The 22,568-nt window shown below is 40.8% G+C and overlaps 2 protein-coding genes across 8 annotated transcripts in view; one reads left to right on the forward strand and one right to left on the reverse strand.

Annotated features, from left to right (window-relative positions):
• Positions 1–3,962, forward strand: part of LOC133541297 (uncharacterized) — a 40,918-nt gene extending 36,956 nt beyond the window's left edge. For all 7 annotated transcript variants that reach the window (XM_061884626.1, XM_061884623.1, XM_061884625.1 and 4 more), the window contains one exon: positions 1,960–3,962. In XM_061884626.1, coding sequence (XP_061740610.1) covers positions 2,014–3,312 — 1,299 coding nt within the window. In that variant the 5' untranslated portion in view covers positions 1,960–2,013 and the 3' untranslated portion in view covers positions 3,313–3,962. The remainder of the gene's footprint in view (positions 1–1,959) is intronic.
• mrpl37 (mitochondrial ribosomal protein L37) overlaps positions 1–22,568 on the reverse strand; it is a 135,743-nt gene that overhangs the window by 5,545 nt on the left and 107,630 nt on the right. The window lies entirely within an intron of this gene.

The following is a 22,568-nucleotide window of genomic DNA, read 5'->3' on the forward strand; positions in this document are numbered from 1 at the left end:
TCTAAGGGAGAACCTGCGGTAGAAGCTCATTTTAACCACTTGTACCCGCGATCTTGTCCATTTGGTCATAACCCAAAGCTTGTGACCACAGGTGAGGATAGAAATGTAGATTGAGTGGTAAAGTGAGAGCTTGACTGTCTGGATAAGCTCCCTTTTCACCACATGAGACCGATGCAGAGTCCGTATCACTGCAGACATTGCACTGATCCACCTGTCGATCTCACAATCTACTCACTTTTAAACAATACTCCAAGGTACTTGAACTACTCCGCTTGGGACAGCATCTCATCTGCAAGCAGGAGATGACACTCCACCTTTTTGTGAAGTGAAGTGAATTATATTTATATAGCGCTTTTCTCTAGTGACTCAAAGCGCTTTACATAGTGAAACCCAATATCTAAGTTACATTCAAACCAGTGTGGGTGGCGCTGGGAGCAGGTGGGTAAAGTGTCTTGCCCAAGGACACAACGGCAGTGACTAGGATGATGGACGCGGGAATCGAACCTGCAACCCTCAAGTTGCTGGCACGGCCACTCTACCAACCGAGCTAAACTGCCCCACAGGGTTAAAACCATTGTCTCAGACTTAGAGGAGAGGTGCTGATTCTCATCGTAGTCGCTTCACACCGATCCAATGAGAGTTGAAAGATCACACCCAGATGAAGCCAGCAGGACCACATCATCTGCAAAAAGCCGAGACCTACCGCTGCAGCCACCAAAGCAGATCCCTTGCTTTGGCTAGAAATTCTGTCCATAAAAGTTATGAACAGAAACGGTTACAAAGGGCAGTCCTGGCAAATTCCAACCCTCACTGGAAACGGTTTCGACGTATTGGCAGCAATGCGAACCAAGCTCTGACACGGATCATACAGAGACCTGACTGCTTCTATTAAGCGGTCCAATGCCCCAAACTCTCTGAGCACTCCACACAGGATTTACTGAGGGATACAGTCAAAAGCCTTTCCCAAGTCCACAAAACACATGTTGACTGCTTGGGCAAATTCCCATGCACCCTCAAGGACCCTGCTGGAATATAAAGCTGGTCCACAGTTCCACGACCAGGACAAAAACCACACTGCTCCTCTTGAATCCAAGGTTCGACTATCTGGTGTTGCCTCCTCCTAAATATACCTGAATAGACCTTATCAGGAAGGCTTAGGAGTGTGAGCCCACAATAGTTTTAACACACCCTCTGGTCCTCCTTTTTTAAAGAGAGGAACCACCACCCCGGTCTGCCAATCCAGAGGCACTGCCCTTATGTCCTTGAAATTATGCAGAGTATTGGCAGGCAAGACAGCCCCACAGCATCCAGAGCCTTAAGGAAATCGGCAAGTATTTTTATTCCCGCCCGTCCCCCTCTCACTGGTTGAAACGCCAAAGTCACAGAGAGTCTTGCTCCTGTCGAGAAGTCTGGTTCCAGAACCCTTGCCATTCGTAAAGGTGAGATGGACAACATCCAGTTGAAACTTCTCCACCTCCCACGCAGAGAAGTGACGTTCTACATCCCTCGAGCTAGCTTCTTTGGCCGGGAACCAGACCGCCAAGTTTCACCCGACCCTTATGGCCCCTCCCATAACTGGTGGGCCCATTGGAGGTTTTAGCCCATTTTGCCTCTTGGGGCTGTGCCGATGGGCTCCAAGTTTCTCAAGCAGTAGAAAATGGATGGACGGACAGGTTTTCTTTTTTATACGGGAGTGAACTTTAAGAGTAGAAAACATTTGAATCCAAAATGTTTTACCCATTTTCAACTCCCCTGGAGACATTTTTATCCTATCTACTCGTTTGAGCTAAAGTAGTTTTCTGTGTATCATTGATATATCAATGTTTTTAAAACTAAATGTTTTCAATTAAATATGGTAGATAATGTACAGATATTTACCCCCAAAGGACAACAATGTCCTCAATATACTTTTGTGGGTTACATGAATCATTTGAATCAGTTTTTAATTCTGTTTTGCAGTCTTTCCGCCACTGCTGAGTTGAGCTAAAGGCCACAAAGAACAAAAGCCTCACCATGTCTGGAGAACTCAGGCTGGTTCTGGTGGGAAATACAGGAGTTGGCAAGAGTGCGTCCGGCAACACCATCTTGGGCAGCGAGCACTTCCTGTCAGATGTCAGCTTCTCCTCGGTGACCCGCGAATGTCAGCAGGGAAGCACTGAGCGGCTACTGGACACTGACCAGGAAAGACCAACAAGAGTGAAGGTGGTTGACCTACCAGGCTTCGGGGACACTCACATGAGTGAGGATGAGATAAATACTATGATGGTTAAATGTTTGGCTTTCTGTACTCCAGGACCACATGCTTTTCTCTTGGTGGTGCCGATCGGCCGTTATACAGATGATGTGAACAAGGCTGCGCTAAATGTGGCCAACATATTTGGGGAGGAAGCCCTCAAATCTCACACCGTGGTTCTTTTTACCAGAGGGGATGAGCTTAAGGGGAGGAGCATTAAAGAATACCTGAGAAATGCTCCGGCTGACCTTAAAGGTCTGATCAAAAAATGTGGCGGCCGGTACCACTTGTTCAACAATGAAGACCCCGGTAATGAGGCACAGGTTGGACAACTCTTGATGAAAGTGAAGAAGATGGCGGAGAAGACTGCAACTGGGTTTTATACCAATGATATGTTCAAGAAGGCAGAGGCCATCTTTCGGGAGGAGGAGAGGAAGAGAAGCATGGTCCGTTTCGATAGTCTGTCTCCACCCGCATCTGAGGGATACTCTGTCCCGTCACCCTCAACTACATTCTGGGATAATTTGAAGAAGGTAGTGGCCTCTGCCTTTATAGGCTTAGTTTTGGGGGCAGCATTTGGCGTGGCTGCCCCCATAGCAGCTTCAAGCGCGGCATATCTTGTAGGGTCTGCAGCTGTGGCAGCAGCTGCCTCAGGAGTAACTGCAATAAAAGCAGGGGCGGCGCTCGGTGCAGGTGTGGGTGGCCTCGTTGGCATTGTCAACGGTCTTGATGCTAAGACTCCAATGGAGGGCGTTAAGGAAACTGCCAAAACGGTTAGTAAAATAGGATGTGTTGCAGTAGTAGCGGGTGCGTGTGTCGGGGCTGCTGTGGGTGGAACCGCAGAAGTAGTTTCTGTTCTCCGGGAACAAGGTACATCAGCAGTTACATCAGCTGGTGTGACCAGTGGCCCTGTTGCTCAATCCCGCATCATACCTGTAGTGAAGACCGTGGGAAAGGCAGCAGCAGTCGTAGCAGGAACAGGGGCAGCAGTATCTTTTAAAGTGAAAATTGCTATAAGAAAAACTCCGGACTCGGCAGAAATAAACATGGACGTGGATTTTAATAAAAAGAATCATTGAAATGTCTCAAATTCACCTCCAATGGTTTGATAGTTGTCCACAATTTTAATGGCAACCATTGGAGGGATTTCATACATTATCAAACCAATATTGCCTTTCATCTTGCTTCTATTGATTTGCACCTTTAACAAGCATTTCATTTTTACGTCGATCCGCGGGAATATGTCTTTTATCTCTGTAAAAATCTAAAAATATATGTTCTGTTTTCTTTGATTTTTCCAAACTAAAATGTGTGCTAAAATCTTAAAACGTCTCTTTAACATACCTGCCAACAACTACGGTTTTCCCCTAATGAGTACGATTTTGATCATCCAGTGGTAAAAACTACGGTCTTCCATTAAAAATGTTTAACTTAAAAATGGAAGCTACGTTGCGAAGCAGCTACAAAATATAGGGGAAACATCAATGATTGGTTTACGTATAAGAACATCCATGATTGGTTGTTGTTTACTATGATGAGTCACCATTGGTTAAGATTAGGGCAAAACATTAGAGACAGGCCAATCAGAGACAAGAGAGGGCGGGTTATGGAACCAGGAAGTGACATCACAACAGACAGCCTTGGCATTTTGATTTTCTTTTGGTGAATGGTTGCATTTGAAATTGTATGTTGTAATGGCGACCACCAAATAAAGCATTCTTAAACCTTCTGGTCTTGTGGTGTTTTTACCTGCCAGTACCACTGAATTGACGTTACGTTACACCGCCCAGCGCCGTAGTGTTGTGGTGTGGCTCACTCAATGCTGAGTACTCTTACGTCCCTGCACATAGTACAATAGTACAAGCACATAGTCACGTGTACTATTCAATCCAATCCACTTTATTTACATACCACATTTAAAGAACAAAATGTTTCTAAAGTGCTGCACAACACTATTAAAAACAACATTTAAATACTATCCTAAACTCCACCAATGATTGAAGAAAAACAAAAAAATACATATAAAACCAATATAAAATATGATTAAAAAAGATTTTAAGGGTGAAACCAATTAAAACAGTAAATAGAAATCAAAATGTTAAAACAGAGGACCACACAACTCACGTAGTGTTAAAAGCCAGAGAATAAAAGTGGGTCTTAAGACGAGACTTAAAACACTCCACTGTGGAAGCAGTTTGAACATGGAGGGGCAGAGTGTTCCAGAGCTTAGGGCCGACCACAGAGAAGGCCCTGTCTCCCCTGGTTTTACAGGGGAACATAATCACAATTTCAGAAGGATTAAAACCAATAAAAATCAGTTCCCAGTGGCTTATTTTATTTTTCGAATTTTTTTTCAAAATTTTACCTATCATGGAATATCCCGAAAAAAGGCTTTTAAGTGCCTGATTTTCGCTATCTGTGAATCCACCGTCCATTTTCCTGCGACGTCATTTAGTGATGCCAACATGGCGGATAGCACAGCAAGATATAGCGACATTAGCTCGGATTCAGACTCGGATTTCAGCGGCTTAAGCGATTCAACAGATTATACATGTATTGAAACGGATGGTTGGAGTATGGAGGCAGATAGCGAAAACGAAATTGAAGAAGAAACTGAAGCTATTGCGCGAATAGCCATTGGCGCTATTCCGCCATGTCTGCCTTAGCATCGGCGGTAAAACGATCGGGACTTTCACATCTTGTGACACTGGAGCAACTTAAATCCGTCGATTGGTAAGTGTTTGTTTGGCATTACATGTGGGTGGAGGGAAACGCTGGATGCAAATTAAGCTACAAATGTACATACAGCTTGCCTAAATAGCATGTTAGCATCGATTAGCTGGCAGTCATGCCACGACCAAATATGTCTGATTTGCACATAAGTCAATAACATCAACAAAACTCACCTTTGTGATTTTGTTGACTTTATCGTTGGAAATGCATCTGCAGGTTATCCATACATCTCTGTGCCATGTCTGCCCTAGCATCGCCGGTAAAATGTGCAGACCAAACGATCGGGACTTTCGCATCTTGTGACAGTGAGGCAAATTAAATCCGTCGATTGGTAAGTGTTTGTGTGGCATTAAATGTGGGTGGAAGGAAAGGCTGGATGCAAATATAGCTACAAATGTACATACAGCTAGCCTAAATAGCATGTTAGCATCGATTAGCATGCTGTACTAATCGATGCATACTCCACGTAAGTCAACTTGAATCTGTCCCTGATCGTGTTGTTACACCCTCCGACAACACACCGACGAGGCACGATGTCTCCAAGGAACGGAAAACAGTCGAAAAAACAGAAAATAACAGAACTGATTTGACTCTATGTTTATAATGTGTTTGAGAAAATGGCCGATTGACTACCTATCGCTCCGAGAGCAAATAATAGAAAGGCGTTTAAATCGCCAAAATTCACCCATTTAGAGTTCGGAAATCGGTTAAAAAAATATATGGTCTTTTTTCTGCAACATCAAGGTATATATTGACGCTTACATAGGTCTGCTGATAATGTTCCCCTTTAAAGGGGAACATTATCACAATTTCAAAAGGGTTAAAAACAATAAAAATCAGTCCCCAGTGACTTGTTTTATTTTTCGAAGTTTTTTTCAAAATTTTACACCTCCCGGAATATCCCTAAAAAAAAAACTTGAAAGTTCTTGATTTTCGCTATTTGCGATGCGACTGTCCATTTCCCTGTGACGTCACACAGGGCTGCCAATAAAAACAACATGGCGGTTACCACAGCAGGATATAGCGACAATAGCTCGGATTCAGACTCGGATTTCAGTGGCTTAAGCGATTCAACAGATATCGCATGTATTGAAACAGATGGTTGGAGTATGGAGGCAGATAGCGAAAACAAAATTGAAGAAGAAATTGAAGCTATTGAGCGAATAGCTATCGACGCTATTCGGCCATAGCGTGGGTGTACCTAATGAAGTGGCCCATAGCATGGCTGCCTTATTAGCATCGCCGGTAAAATGTGCGGACCAAACGATCAGGACTTTCGCATCTTGTGACACTGGAGCAACATAAATCCGTCGATTGGTAAGTGTTTGTTTCGCATTAAATGTGGGTATCTAGTTTCAAATGTACATACAGCTAGCGTAAATAGCATTTTAGCATCGATTAGCGTAGCATGTTAACATTGATTAGCTGGCAGTCACGCCGCGACCAAATATGTCTGATTAGCACATAAGTCAACAACATCAACAAAACTCACCTTTGTGATTTCGTTGACTTAATGGTTGCAAATGCATCTGCAGGTTATCCATACATCTCTGTGCCATGTCTGTCTTAGCATCGCCGGTCAAATGTGGAGACACTCTGGCACATTCAATGGGGGTCTGGCGGCAGATTTCTTGCCAGTGGTGCAACTTGAATCCCTCCCTGTTAGTGTTGTTACACCCTCCGACAACACACCCACCAGGCATGATGTCTCCAAAGTTCCAAAAAATAGTCGAAAAAACGGAAAATAACAGAGCTGAGACCCGGTGTTTGTAATGTGTATGAAATGAAAATGGCGGGTGTGTTACCTCGGTGACGTCACGTCATCGCTAAAAGACCGATAAACAGAAAGGCGTTTAATTTGCCAAAATTCACCCATTTAGAGTTCGGAAATCGGTTAAAAATATAGATGGTCTTTTTTCTGCAACATCAAGGTATATATTGACGCTTACGTAGGTTTGGTGATATGGTTCCCCTTTAAGTCTGGTCTTGGGCACCACGAGCTGGAGCTGGCTCTCGGACCTCAGAGCGCTTGCAGGATTGTAAGTTTGGATGAGGTTCGAGATATAACGAGATGCCAGTCCACGTACAGATTTAAAAACAAGGAGCAAGGTTTTAAAATCAATTCTAAAATGAACAGGGAGCCAGTTCATTTTACATATATAAATACATATATATGTATGAAATACTTGACTTTCAGTGAATTCTAGCTATATGTATTTATTTTATTGTATATATAAATAAAATAAATAGTTGAATTTCCGACGGCACCTATCAAATACACAGTAATAATATCACAGTTGTTCTACTAACTGTACTGTGCTTGCTTGTTACTAAAAAAAACAACAACACTTACCTTTCACTATTTGAGTAACCTTTGTTCTGCCATTTGCGTATTGGTGAGCGATCTCCGAATCCGGGAACATCCTTCACGGATTTGTTGTAGACATCTGCAAATGAGAACGTGATGTTGCTTCCAGCTATCAGCGTAGCCATCTTTGTCTCAGCATAAGTTACACCATCGGGTCTCCACTTTGCGATGTGGGCCATAATACTGGGTTGTGACGATGCTGCGCTGCGGACGCTTTGTGCTTCACCGACTCACTGTTCATGGCTGAATATATCCGTTCGGCCGCCGTGTTCGATGGAGAAGTCTGTTCTACAAAATTTACAGACAACATACCCCTTCCCCTTCAAACTCTCCTGGATAAACTGAAATTTGTGTTTCCAATTTATCTGGAACTTGCAAGCATATTTCTTCATTTTGCCCGTCGACGGTGTAATATATTGGGTTGGAGTCAATAACCAGGTGACATGATGAAGTTACGTCTCTTTACTGTGGGCTTCAGAACAGACTCCCTAATGCATGTTCCTTGACTGCACTTAAATGTAGAATATATTTACATTCTATTCTATGTACAGTAGATGGCAGTATTGTCTTGTTTAAGAGGGTCACAACATTGAGTCAGGTCTGACTCAATGTTGGGGGGCGTGGCCTCCAGCTCCGCTTGAATTTCGGGAGATTTTCGGGAGAAAATTTGTCGGGAGAGGTGCTGAATTTGGGGAGTCTCCAGGAAAATCCGGGAGGGTTGGTAAGTATGATTGCAGTAGTCCAGGCCACTTGAAATAAAAGCATGCACCACTCGTTCAAAAAGGTTAAAAGATAAAAACGGTTTTACCTTTTGCTAAAAGACGAAGATGATAAAAACACGATTTTAAAACGCCATTGACTTGTTTGTCAAGTTTAAAATGGCTGTCTGTAGTGACGCCAAGGCTGGTGACTTTGGGACACACATCATTTTGCAATAGTCCCAAGTCAGTGAGGGCCGGTTCCAAACACTGAAATTTCAGTTTTTCCCTCATTCATTATTAATAAATTCTGTGCTAACCAAGTCTTGACGTGGCATCGACAGTTGAGAAGGGGTGTCAGGGGGCGTGGCCTTTTGAAATCTGCATATACATTTGTCAGTCGTCCGCATAAAAGATAAAACACTCCATGCCTCTTAAAAATGTCTCCAAGAGGGAGGAGATAAAGAGCGAACAGGATGGGGCCTAAAATAGATCCCTGGGGGACACCACAGTAAAGAAGAGAGAAGAAGAAGAGGTGGCGTCCCCCAGCCTGACAGAGAAGGACCTCTCAGACGGGTAGGATCTCAACCACTGTGACGCAGTCCCCCTGACACCCACACAGTCTCTCAGGCGCTCTCAAAGAATTGTGTGGTGGACTGTGTCAAAGGCAGCTGGAAGATCTAGACCAGGGGTCACCAAGGCGGGCACCAGGTGGCCCGTAAGGACCAGATGAGTCGCCCGCTGGCCTGTTCTAAAAATAGCTCAAATAGCAGCACTTACCAGTGAGCCGCCTCGATTTTTTAAAATTGTATTTATTTACTAGCAAGCTGGTCTCGCTTTGCTGGACATTTTTAATTCTAAGAGAGACAAAACTCAAATAGAATTTGAAAATCCAAGAAAATATTTTAAAGACTTGGTCTTCACTTGTTTAAATAAATTCATTTATTTTTTTACTTTGCTTCTTATAACTTTCAGAAAGACAATTTTAGAGAAAAAATACAACCTTAAAAATGATTTCAGGATTTTTAAACACATATACCTTTTTACCTTTTAAATTCCTTCCTCTTCTTTCCTGACAATTTAAATCAATGTTCAAGTGAATGTTTTTTTTTTTATTGTAAAGAATAATAAATACATTTTGATTTGATTCTTCATTTTAGCTTCTGTTTTTTCAACGAAGAATATTTGTGAAATATTTCTTCAAACTTATTGTGATTAAAATTCAAAAATAATATTCTGGCAAATCTAGAACATCTGTAAAATCAATTTTAAATCTTATTTCAAAGTCTTTTGAATTTCTTTTAAAATTTTTGTTCTGGAAAATCTAGAAGAAATAATGATTTGTCTTTGTTAGAAATATAGCTTGGTCCAATTTGTTATATATTCTAACAAAGTGCAGATTGGATTTTAACACATTTAAAACATGTCATCAAAATTCACCCAAAATTAATCTTAATCAGGAAAAATTACATGAATTATTTTTTTTATTTTTTCAAAAAGATTCGAATTAGCTAGTTTTTATCTTCTTTTTTTCGGTTGAATTTTGAATTTTAAAGAGTCGAAATTGAAGATAAAATATGTTTCAAAATTAAATTTGCATTTTTTTCCCGTTTTCTCCTCTTTTAAACCATTCGATTAAGTGTTTTTTCCATCATTTATTCCCTTCAAAAAACTTTCCATAAAAGGAATAAAAACGTACAACTGAATAACAGGCAGAAATACCCATTTATATATATAGATTTATTTATTAAAGGTAAATTGAGCAAATTTGCTATTTCTGGCAATTTATTTAAGTGTGTATCAAACTGGTAGCCCTTGGCATTAATCAGTACCCAAGAAGTAGCTCTTGCTTTCAAAAAGGTTGCTGACCCCTGATCTAAGAGTAGACTACATTCTAAAGTACTCTAGACTAGAGTACACTACATTTGATACTACACTTTGATCATAGTATAGTACACTACAATCGATACTACACTTTAATCATAGTGTAGTACACTACATTTGATACTACACTTTGATCATAGTTTAGTACACTACAATCGATACTACACTTTAATCATAGTGTAGTACACTACATTTGATACTACACTTTGATCATAGTGTGTATCAAGTGACCAAGTTGATCAGTTCATACTGTACTATACTATGATCAAAGTGTAGTATCAAATGTAGTGTACTATACTATGATCATAGTGTACTATACTATGTTCATGGTGTACTATACTATGATCAAAGTGCAGTATCAAATTTAGTGCACTATACTATGATCATAGTATAGTACAGTGCACTTGATGCTACACTACTATCATAGTGATGCTACACTACACTTGATACTACACTTCGATTATAGTTTAGTACACTACTCTTGATACTAAACTATGATCATAGTGTAGCACACTACACTTGATACTACACTATGATCATAATGTAGTACCGTACACTTGATCCTACACTTTGATCAGGAGTATAGCACACTATGTTCAAAGTATAGTACAATGCACTTGATACTACACTACTATCATAGTGTAGTACACTACACTTCAATCAATCAATCAATGTTTACTTATATAGCCCTAAATCACTAGTGTCTCAAAGGGCTGCACAAACCACCACGACATCCTCGGTAGGCCCACATAAGGGCAAGGAAAAACTCTCACCCAGTGGGACGTCGGTGACAATGATGACTATGAGAAACCTTGGAGAGGACCGCATATGTGGGCAACCCTAGTATACTACACTGTGATCGTAGTGTAATATCAAGTGTAGTGTACTATACTATGATCATAATGTAGTATCAAGTGCAGTGTACTATACTATGATCATAGTGTACTATACTATGATCATATTGTACTATACTATGATCAAAGTGTAGTATCAAATGTAGTGTACTACACTATGATCGTAGTGTGTATCAAGTGTAGTGTACTATACTATGATCATAGTTTACTACACTATGATCAAACTGTAGTATCAAATGTATTGTACTATACTATGATCATTGTGTAGTATCAAGTTCAGTGTACTATACTGTGATCATTGTGTAGTATCAAGTGTAGTGTACTACACTATGATCATAGTGTGTATCATGTGTAGTGTACTATACTATGATCATAGTGTACTATACCATGACCAAAGTGTAGTATCAAATGTAGTGTACTATACTATGATCATAGTGTAGTATATAGGAAGTGTACTATACTATGAATATAGTGTAGTATCAAGTGTAGTGTACTACATTATGATCGTAGTGTGTATCAAGTGTAGTCTACAATACTATGATCAAAGTGATTGTAGTGTAGTATCAAGTGTAGTGTACTAAACTATGATCAAAGTGTAGTATCAAGTGTAGTATACTAAACTATGATCAAAGTGTAGTATCAAATGTAAAGTACTAAACTATGATCAAAGTGTAGTATCAAAGGTAGTGTACTACTCTATGATCAGTGTGTATCAAGTGTAGTGTGCTAAACTATGATCAAAGTGTAGTATCAAAGGTAGGGTACTAAACTATGATCAAAGTGTAGTATCAAATGTAGTGTACTAAACTATGATCAAGGTGTAGTATCAAATGTAGTGTACTATACTATGATCATAGTTTACTACACTATGATCAAACTGTAGTATCAAATGTAGTGTACTATACTATGATCAAAGGGTAGTATCAAGTGTAATGTACATCACTATGATCATAGTGTGTATCATGTGTAGCGTACTATACTATGATCATAGTGTACTAAACTATAATCAAAGTGTAGTATCAAATGTAGTGTACTATACTATGATCATAGTTTACTACACTATGATCAAACTGTAGTATCAAATGTAGTGTACTATACTATGATCAAAGGGTAGTATCAAGTGTAATGTACATCACTATGATCATAGTGTGTATCATGTGTAGCGTACTATACTATGATCATAGTGTACTATACTATGACCAAAGTGTAGTATCAAGTGTAGTGTACTATACTATGATCAAAGGGTAGTATCAAGTGTAATGTACATCACTATGATCATAGTGTAGTATATAGGAAGTGTACTATACTATGATCATAGTGTAGTACCAAGTGTAGTGTACCATACTATGATCATAGTGTAGTATCAAGTGTAGTGTACCATACTATGATCATAGTGTAGTATCAAGTGTAGTGTACTAAACTATGATCATAGTGTAGTATCAAAGGTAGTGTACAATACTATGATCGTAGTGACCGTAGACTCATTCAAGTACCTCGGGGTTTGGGTGGACAATAAGCTGGACTGGACTGTTAACACGGACCACCAGTACAAGAAAGGACAGAGCAGGCTGTACTTCCTCAGGAGACTGCACTCCTTCAACATTTGTAGAAAACTCCTGTGGATGTACTACCAGTCTGTTGTTGCCAGTGTTCTGTTCTACATGGTAGTGTGCTGGGGGGGGCAGTACATCTAAGAAGGACAGCTCCAGACTTGAGAAACTGATCAGGCGGGCCGGTTCTACAATGGGAATGAAACTGGACTCACTGGTGAGGGTGGCAGAGAAGAGGACTGTGGACAAACTAGTGAGCATCCTGGATGATGCCAGTCACCCTCTGCATAGTGTTATCAGTAGCCAGAGGAGCCTGTTCAGTTCTAGACTGCTTCATCCCAGGTGCAGGACTAATAGACTCAAAAACTCCTTTGTCCCACACGCTGTTAGACTCTTCTCTGGGGGGCGGGGAGTACTAGGATGACAGGGGTACCAGGATGACGGGGGTACTAGGATGACAGGGGTACTATGATGACGGGGGTACTAGGATGACAGGGGTACTAGGATGACAGGGGTACTAGGATGACAGGGGTACTATGATGACAGGGTACTAGGATGATGGGGGTACTAGGATGACGTGGGTACTAGGATGATGGGGGTACTTGGATGATGGGGGTACTAGGATGACGTGGGTACTAGGATGATGGGGGTACTAGGATGACAGAGGTACTAGGATGACAGGGGTACTAGGATGACGGGGTACTAGGATGATGGGGGTACTAGGATGACGGGGGTACTAGGATGACATTGTACTAGGATGATGGGGTACTAGGATGACAGGGGTACTATGATGACAGGGTACTAGGATGATGGGGGTACTAGGATGACGTGGGTACTAGGATGATGGGGGTACTAGGATGACAGAGGTACTAGGATGACAGGGGTACTAGGATGACAGGGGTACTAGGATGACAGGGGTACTATGATGACGGGGGTACTAGGATGACAGGGGTACTAGGATGACAGGGGTACTAGGATGACAGGGGTACTATGATGACAGGGTACTAGGATGATGGGGGTACTAGGATGACGTGGGTACTAGGATGATGGGGGTACTTGGATGATGGGGGTACTAGGATGACGTGGGTACTAGGATGATGGGGGTACTAGGATGACAGAGGTACTAGGATGACAGGGGTACTAGGATGACGGGGGTACTAGGATGATGGGGGTACTAGGATGACAGGGGTACTAGGATGATGGGGGTACTAGGATGACAGAGGTACTAGGATGACAGGGGTACTAGGATGACGGGGGTACTAGGATGATGGGGGTACTAGGATGACAGGGGTACTAGGATGACAGGGGTACTAGGATGATGGGGGTACTAGGATGACAGGGGTACTAGGATGACAGGGGTACTAGGATGATGGGGGTACTAGGATGACAGGGTACTAGGATGACAGGGGTACTAGGATGACAGAGGTACTAGGATGACAGGGGTACTATAAAGGACTCCCCAATAAGAGACAGAATTGTTTGTGGCTGACACAGCTCTGCTATGAGAGAGAGGCTGGTGAGGGAGGACAACTTAACCCTAGAAAAGTGCCTGCAAATATGCAGAACTGTCAAAAGAAAACAGCATAACTCTGCAAGGACAGACGGTGGAAGAAATACAAGCAGTGCAGAAAGTGCCGCAACATAAAGATATGATCAGTTGCAATTTTTGTGGTGAAACACATGCAAGGAACAAGCAGTTGTGTCCAGCTTTTGGTAAGACATGCAAAAAATGTGGCAAAGACAACCATTTTGCCACCAAATGTAGGTCACATGCTGAACAAAATACAAACCCCGTTTCCATATGAGTTGGGAAATGGTGTTAGATGTAAATATAAACAGAATACAATGATTTGCAAATCCTTTTCAAGCCATATTCAGTTGAATATGCTACAAAGACAACATATTTGATGTTCAAACTGATAAACATTTTTGTTTTGTTGCAAATAATCATTAACTTTAGAATTTGATGCCAGCAACACGTGACAAAGAAGTTGGGAAAGGTGGCAATAAATACTGATAAAGTTGAGGAATGCTCATCAAACACTTATTTGGAACATCCCACAGGTGTGCAGGCTAATTGGGAACAGGTGGGTGCCATGATTGGCTATAAAAACAGCTTCCATGAAATGCTAAGTAATTCACAAACAAGGATGGGGTGAGGGTCACCAATTTGTAAGCAAATTGTCAAACAGTTTTAGAACAACATTTCTCAACGAGCTATTGCAAGGAATTTTGGGATTTTACCATCTACGGTCCGGAAAATCATCAAAAGGGTCAGAGAATCTGGAGCAATCACTGCACGTAAGCCATGATATTACGGACTTTCGATCCTTCAGGCAGTACTGCATCAAAAGCCGACATCAGTGTGTAAAGGATATCACCACATGGGCTAAGGAACACTTATTAAAACCACTGTCAGTAACTACAGTTGTTCGCTACATCTGTAAGTGCAAGTTATAACTCTACTATGCAAAGCGAAAGCTATTAACCAACAACACCCAGGAACGCCGCCGGCTTCTCTGGGCCCGAGCTCATCTAAGATAAACTGATGCAAAGTGGAAAAGTGTTCTGTGGTCTGACGAGTCCACATTTCAAATTACAATAGGAAACTGTGGACGTGGTGTCCTCCGGAACAAAGAGGAAAATAACCATCCAGACTGTTATCGACGCAAAGTGTAAAAGCCAGCATGTGTGATGGTAGGGGGGTGCATTAGTGCCCAAGGCATGGGTAACTTACACATCTGTGAAGGCACCATTAATGCTGAAAGGTACATACAGGTTTTGGAACAACATATGCTGCCATCCAAGCAACGTTATCATGGACGCCCCTGCTTATTTCAGCAAGACAATGCCAAGCCATGTGTTACAACAGCGTGGCTTCGTAGAAAAAGAGTGCAGGTACTTTTCTGGCCCGCCTGCAGTCCAAACCTGTCTCCCATGGAAAATGTGTGGCGCATTATGAAGCGTAAAATACGACAGCGGAGACCCCGGACTGTTGAAGGACTGAAGCTCTACATAAAACAAGAATGGGAAAGAATTCCACTTTCAAAGCTTCAACAATTAGTTTCCTCAGTTCCCAAACGTTTATTGAGTGTTGTTAAAAGAAAAGGTGATGTAACACAGTGGTGAACATGCCCTTTCCCAACTACTTTGGCACTTTTTGCAGCCATGAAATTTTAAGTTAATGATTATTTGCAAAAAAAAAAAAAAATTATGAGTTTGAACATGAAATATGTTGTCTTTGTAGCATATTCAACTGAATATGGCTTGAAAAGGATTTGCAAATCATTGTATTCTGTTTATATTTACATCTAACACAATTTCCCAACTCATATGGAAACGGGGTTTGTAGAAGACAGAGAGCCATGCATGCGGTAACAGAGGAAACTGATGCATATGAGGACGTCGCCACGGTTACAGAAGCATGTAAAAAACAGGAAATGGTGAAGCATTTGCAGGAGAACAAAGCTCAAAGGCAGCAACTTTTCGCAGGTATGTTGCTGAACCAAAAAATGGTTGACTTCCAAATAGACTGTGGTGCCACCTGTAATGTTAAAGCTGTTCAACTGCTGAGCCCAAACACACAGTTGGAGCAAACAGGAAAAGTGTTGTTGATGTACAACAAGAGCAAACTGTGGCCACTAGGCAAGTGTAAGGTAAAAATCAGAAATCCTCGCAACAATAAGACTTAAACTTCCTTTTTATTGTCATTCAAATTAGAACTTTACAGTACAAATAGAACAAAATCTTGTTGCATTAGCTCTTGGTAGTGCAGGATAAAAAAAAGCAATAAGGTGCAGATATAAATAAATAGATTACTGTACAGATAAATATATTGCACTTTTCCCTATGCATCCAGGTTTATGGATGTATGTTATATTGTCTTTTTTATTCCAGCGAGTTAATCCATTTGGGGGGAGTTGAGGGGATGATTTAATTATGATGCGTTCAAGAGTCTTATGGCCGGAGGGAAAATGCTGTTACAGAACCTGGAGGTTCTGCTTCGGAGGCTGCGGAACCTCTTTCTAGAGTCCAGCAGTGAAAACAGTCCTTGGTGGGGGTGGGAGGAGTTTTTGCAGATTTTCTGAGCCCTGGTCAGGCAGCGGCTTTTTGCCATCTCCTGGACAGGAGGAAGAGGAGTCCTGGTGATCTTTTCCGCCGTCCTCACCACTCTCTGGAGAGACTTCCAGTCTGAGGCATTGCAGACTCCAGTCCAGACAGAGATGCAGGTGGTCTCTATAGTGCCTCTGTAGAATGTGCTGAGAATGGGGGGAGGGAGCTGTGCCCTTTTCATCCGACGCAAAAAGTGCATGCGCTGCTGAGCTCTTTTTACAGGGACCAGGTTATATTGTCAGTGATCTCCCCCCCCCAGGAACTTGGTGCTGCCTACCATCTCCACCGCTGTGCCGTTGATGAAGAGTGGATCGTGGCTGGACTGGTGCTTCCTGAAGTCAAGAATGATCTCCTTGGTCTTGTCGACATTCAGGACCAGGTTGTTGGTTCTGCACCAGTCAACCAGATAAATTGTCAATAAATTGTACGGATTGGAATTTCAAGTGGTGGACCAGAAGGATAAGCTTCCTTTAATTGGCAGGAAGGCCTTTGAAGCCATGAAACTGATTAAAGTACAATATGATAACATAATGGCGATGGACAGTATTGTTAAAGGACATTGTGCTGTCGAGGACAACATCAAGAGAGGCATGACACTGGGACAACATCAAAGTGGAATATGAGGATGTTTTCAGTGGTGTGGGATGCCTGGAGGGGGAGTACCACATAGAACTGGACAGAAGTGTACCACCCCCAGTGAAACTGCCTGAACGCAGAGTGCCAGTAGCTCTGCTGACACCACTAAAAATGGAACTAGAAGAACTACAAAAGAAAGAAATGATTGCACCAATAGAATGTAGCACTGACTGGATAAGCAGCATGGTGACGGTGACAAAACCAAATGGAAGACCTGGGATTTGCATTGATCCTAAACCGCTGAACAAGGCGCTGAAAAGAAGCCATTTTCCTCTTCCTACAATTGATGACATACTTCCGGAGCTTTGGAAAGTGTTGAGACGCATTTTTAGTGCCGTCTCACCCGGGCCGGGAGCAGGAAAACAATTCGAGGAGGCAGGAGTTGAGTCAAGTAGAAGTATTTTATTAAACGCAGTCTGCAGAGAGCGGGGATCGTATAGTACACTTGAACAGTAGTACCAGGAAAACCCAAAGCGATCTGTCTGAGAGTTTGTTGTACAGCAGCTTATATACACTGTGCTAGTAGTTATCTGATTGGTCAGTCTACTGACTGACGTCAGTTGCTATGTGTCTCGTGTCTAGGAAGTACTCTTGGTTTCCTGTTAAGTTGGTTGTTGCTCAAGCATCTGTTTCCTGTAGGTGCAGTGTTTGCTTGGTTTCCTGTTATGTTCGTTATTGTTCAAGCATCTGTTTCCTGTAGGTGCAGTGTTTGCTTGGTTTCCTGTTATGTTCGTTATTGTTCAAACATCTGTTTCCTGTAGGTGCAGTGTTTGGCACACTGAGCCAAATTGAGGTCAGAACGTTTGCTTTGTACACTCATTAAAAGCAAAGGTGTTCACAGTCTGCCATGTCAAGCATGGCTTTTGGCGCATGAAGCTGAGCGAAGAATCTAGCTACATCACAACCTTTGCTACCCCATTTGGCCGGGTCCGTTAGCTCAGAATGCAGATGGGAATCAGTCCGGCTCCTGAAATTTTTCAAAGAAAACTCATACAGGCGCTTGAGGGTCTGCATGGTATATATGTTATAGCTGCTGATGTGCTTAGTACTGGGGACGGGGAGACAAAGGAAGAAGCAGAAAGAAATCATGATGCAAACTTGAGGTGTTTCCTGACTAGATGCAGTGAGGAAAACTTTAGACTAAATGCTGACGAGTTTAAACTGAGGCAACAGTCTGTGTTCTACATTGCTCATCTGCTGACTGCAGATGGTCTTCAGATTGACCTTGATGAAGTGCGAGCAACCAGCGAGCTGCCCCGCCCCTGCAATCAAGAAGGTTCAGGGACACGACTACGATGGATATTCAACAACGCAGAGATGACCAGTGGGTTGCTGTGACCAGAGCAGGTCGGAGAGTTTTTCGTCCACATTTTCTGAAAGACTATACACAATGATTTTTGAAGGTTGACATAAGCTTGACATAGGGACGGCGTGGCGCGGTGGGAGAGTGGCCGTGCGCAACCCGAGGGTCCCTGGTTCAATCCCCACCTAGTACCAACCTCGTCACGTCCGTTGTGTCCTGAGCAAGACACTTCACCCTTGCTCCTGATGGGTGCTGGTTAGCGCCTTGCATGGCAGCTCCCTCCATCAGTGTGTGAATGTGGAAGTAGTGTCAAAGCGCTTTGAGTACCTTGAAGGTAGAAAAGCGCTATACAAGTACAACCCATTTATTTATAAGCTTGAAAACAGTTGTAAAAAGTTGCTGGGTTGCATGTTATTTTGGTTGTGTTAGGGGAAAAAAAAAAAAGGGAAGATGCAAATATCTTACTATTTGATGTGAAATTTCTCCGTTAAGACGAAAAGAAAACCATACCGTAAAAGCAAAGAATGACAGGTGAGACTGTTATTTTTTGTTTTCATCCTGGGTTGGCTTGTAAGTAAGATACTTTCATTTTCTACTGTAACTGTTTTATAGTATGTCTACAATCTAAGTTTATTGTATTTTGCAATACTGTGTTTTTCTATATCATGAGGCATGATCGGGTTTGTGTAAAGTAATCTCTTTTGAAAAAAGAAAAAAAAGAAAAAAAGAGAAAGGATGTTACAATATGATTGTTATGTTGGTGCCCAAGCATATTAATACATGTTGCAGGGGGGAACGTTTAGAGAGAGACACACAGTACCGGAAGTAAGCGGGCTAGTGTGAGTGAGTCACCTGGAATTGTAACTGCACTGAAGTTGCCAATAAAGTACAAGTGAGCAACAATACTGCTCTAACCCTCCACTCTTTAAGGCTGGGAATATAACAGACTAGAGTGAAATAGTGTACTACACTATGATCGTAGTGTAGTATCAAGTGTAGTGTACTACACTATTATCAAAGTTTAGTATCAAGTGTAGTGTACTAAACTCTGATCAAAGTTTAGTATCAAATGTAGTGTACTACACTATGATCAAAGTATAGTATCAAGTGTAGTGTACTAAACTCTGATCAAAGTTTAGTATCAAATGTAGTGTACTACACTATGATCAAAGTATAGTATCAAGTGTAGTGTACTAAAATCTGATCAAAGTTTAGTATCAGGAGTAGTGTACTAAACTCTGATCAAAGTATAGTATCAAGTGTAGTGTACTAAAATCTGATCAAAGTTTAGTATCAGGAGTAGTATACTAAACTCTGATCAAAGTGTAGTATCAAGTGTAGTGTACTACACTATGATCAAAGTATAGTATCAAGTGTAGTGTACTAAACTCTGATCAGAGTGTAGTATCAAGTGTAGTGCACTACACTATGATCGTAGTGTGTATCAAGTGCAGTGTACTAAACTATGATCAAAGTGTAGTCTCGAATGTAGTATACTATATTATTATCGTAGTGTAGTATCAAGTGTAGTGTACTAAAATATGATCAACGTTTAGTATCAAGTGTAGTGTACTAAACTATGATCAAAGTGTAGTATCAAGTGTAGTGTACTACACTATGATCAAAGTTTAGTATCAAGTGTAGTGTACTAAACTCTGATCAAAGTTTAGTATCAAGTGTAGTGTACTAAACTCTGATCAAAGTGTAGTATCAAATGTAGTGTACTACACTATGATCAAAGTATAGTATCAAGTGTAGTGTACTAAAATCTGATCAAAGTTTAGTATCAGGAGTAGTGTACTAAACTCTGATCAAAGTATAGTATCAAGTGTAGTGTACTAAAATCTGATCAAAGTTTAGTATCAGGAGTAGTGTACTAAACTCTGATCAAAGTATAGTATCAAGTGTAGTGTACTACACTATGATCAAAGTATAGTATCAAGTGTAGTGTACTAAACTCTGATCAGAGTGTAGTATCAACTGTAGTGCACTACACTATGATCAAAGTATAGTATCAAGTGTAGTGTACTAAACTCTGATCAGAGTGTAGTATCAACTGTAGTGCACTACACTATGATCGTAGTGTGTATCAAGTGCAGTGTACTAAACTATGATCAAATTGTAGTATCGAATGTAGTATACTATATTATTATCGTAGTGTAGTATCAAGTGTAGTGTACTAAACTATGATCGTAATGTGTATCAAGTGTAGTGTACTATACTATGATCAAAGTGTAGTATCAAATGTAGTCTAGAGTACTTTAGAATGTAGTCTACTCTTAGATCAGGGGTCAGCAACCTTTTTGAAAGCAAGAGCTACTTCTTGGGTACTGATTAATGCCAAGGGCTACCAGTTTGATACACACTTCAATAAATTGCCAGAAATAGCCAATTTGCTCAATTTACCTTTAATAAATAAATCTATATATATATAAATGGGTATTTCTGCCTGTCATTCAGTTGTACATTTTTTTCCTTTTACGGAAGGTTTTTTGTAGAGAATAAATGATGAAAAAACACTTAATTGAACAATTTAATAGAGGAGAAAACTGGAAAAAAATGCAAATTTAATTTTGAAACATAGTTCATCTTCAATTTCGACTCTTTAAAATTCAAAATTCAACCGAAAAAAAGAAGAGAAAAATTAGCTCATTTGAATCTTTTTGAAAAAATTAAAAAAATAATTCATGGAACATCATTAGTCATTTTTCCTGATTAAGATTAATTTTAGAATTTTGATGTCATGTTTTAAATGTGTTAAAATCCAATCTGCACTTTGTTAGAATATATAACAAATTGGACCAAGCTATATTTCTAACAAAGACAAATCATTATTTCTTCTAGATTTTCCAGAACAAAAATTTTAAAAGAAATTCAAAAGACTTTGAAATAAGATTTAAATTTGATTCTACAGATGTTCTAGATTTGCCAGAATATTATTTTTGAATTTTAATCACAATAAGTTTGAAGAAATATTTCACAAATATTCTTCGTTGAAAAAACAGAAGCTAAAATGAAGAATTAAATCAAAATGTATTTATTATTCTTTACTATAAAAAAAAAACATTCACTTGAACATCGATTTAAATTGTCAGGAAAGAAGAGGAAGGAATTTAAAAGGTAAAAAGGTATATGTGTTTAAAAATCTTAAAATAATTTTTAAGGTTGTATTTTTTCTCTAAAATTGTCTTTCTGAAAGTTATAAGAAGCAAAGTAAAAAAATAAATGAATTTATTTAAACAAGTGAAGACCAAGTCTTTCAAATATTTTCTTGGATTTTCAAATTCTATTTGAGTTTTGTCTCTCTTAGAATTAAAAATGTCCAGCAAAGTGAGACCAGCTTGCTAGTAAATAAATACAATTTAAAATATAGAGGCGGCTCACTGGTAAGTGCTGCTATTTGAGCTATTTTTAGAACAGGCCAGCGGGCGACTCATCTGGTCCTTACGGGCCACCTGGTGCCCGCCTTGGTGACCCCTGGTCTAGATCTTCCAGCTGCCTTTGACACAGTCCACCACACAATTCTTTGAGAGCGCCTGAGAGACTGTGTGGGTGTCAGGGGGACTGCGTCACAGTGGTTGAGATCCTACCCGTCTGAGAGGTCCTTCTCTGTCAGGCTGGGGGACGCCACCTCTTCTTCTTCTCTCTTCTTTACTGTGGTGTCCCCCAGGGATCTATTTTAGGCCCCATCCTGTTCGCTCTTTATCTCCTCCCTCTTGGAGACATTTTTAAGAGGCATGGAGTGTTTTATCTTTTATGCGGACGACTGACAAATGTATATGCAGATTTCAAAAGGCCACGCCCCCTGACACCCCTTCTCAACTGTCGATGCCACGAAGACTTGGTTAGCACAGAATTTTTTAATAATGAATGAGGGAAAAACTGAAATTTCAGCGTTTGGAACCGGCCCTCACTGACTTGGGACTATTGCAAAATGATGTGTGTCCCAAAGTCACCAGCCTTGGCGTCACTACAGACAGCCATTTTAAACTTGACAAACAAGTCAATGGCGTTTTAAAATCGTGTTTTTATCATCTTCGTCTTTTAGCAAAAGGTAAAACCGTTTTTATCTTTTAACCTTTTTGAACGAGTGGTGCATGCTTTGATTTCAAGTGGCCTGGACTACTGCAATCATACTTGCCAACCCTCCCGGATTTTCCTGGAGACTCCCCAAATTCAGCGCCTTTCCCGACAAA

This window comes from Nerophis ophidion, linkage group LG23 (assembly GCF_033978795.1).
Source record: "Nerophis ophidion isolate RoL-2023_Sa linkage group LG23, RoL_Noph_v1.0, whole genome shotgun sequence".
Lineage (NCBI taxonomy): Eukaryota > Metazoa > Chordata > Actinopteri > Syngnathiformes > Syngnathidae > Nerophis > Nerophis ophidion.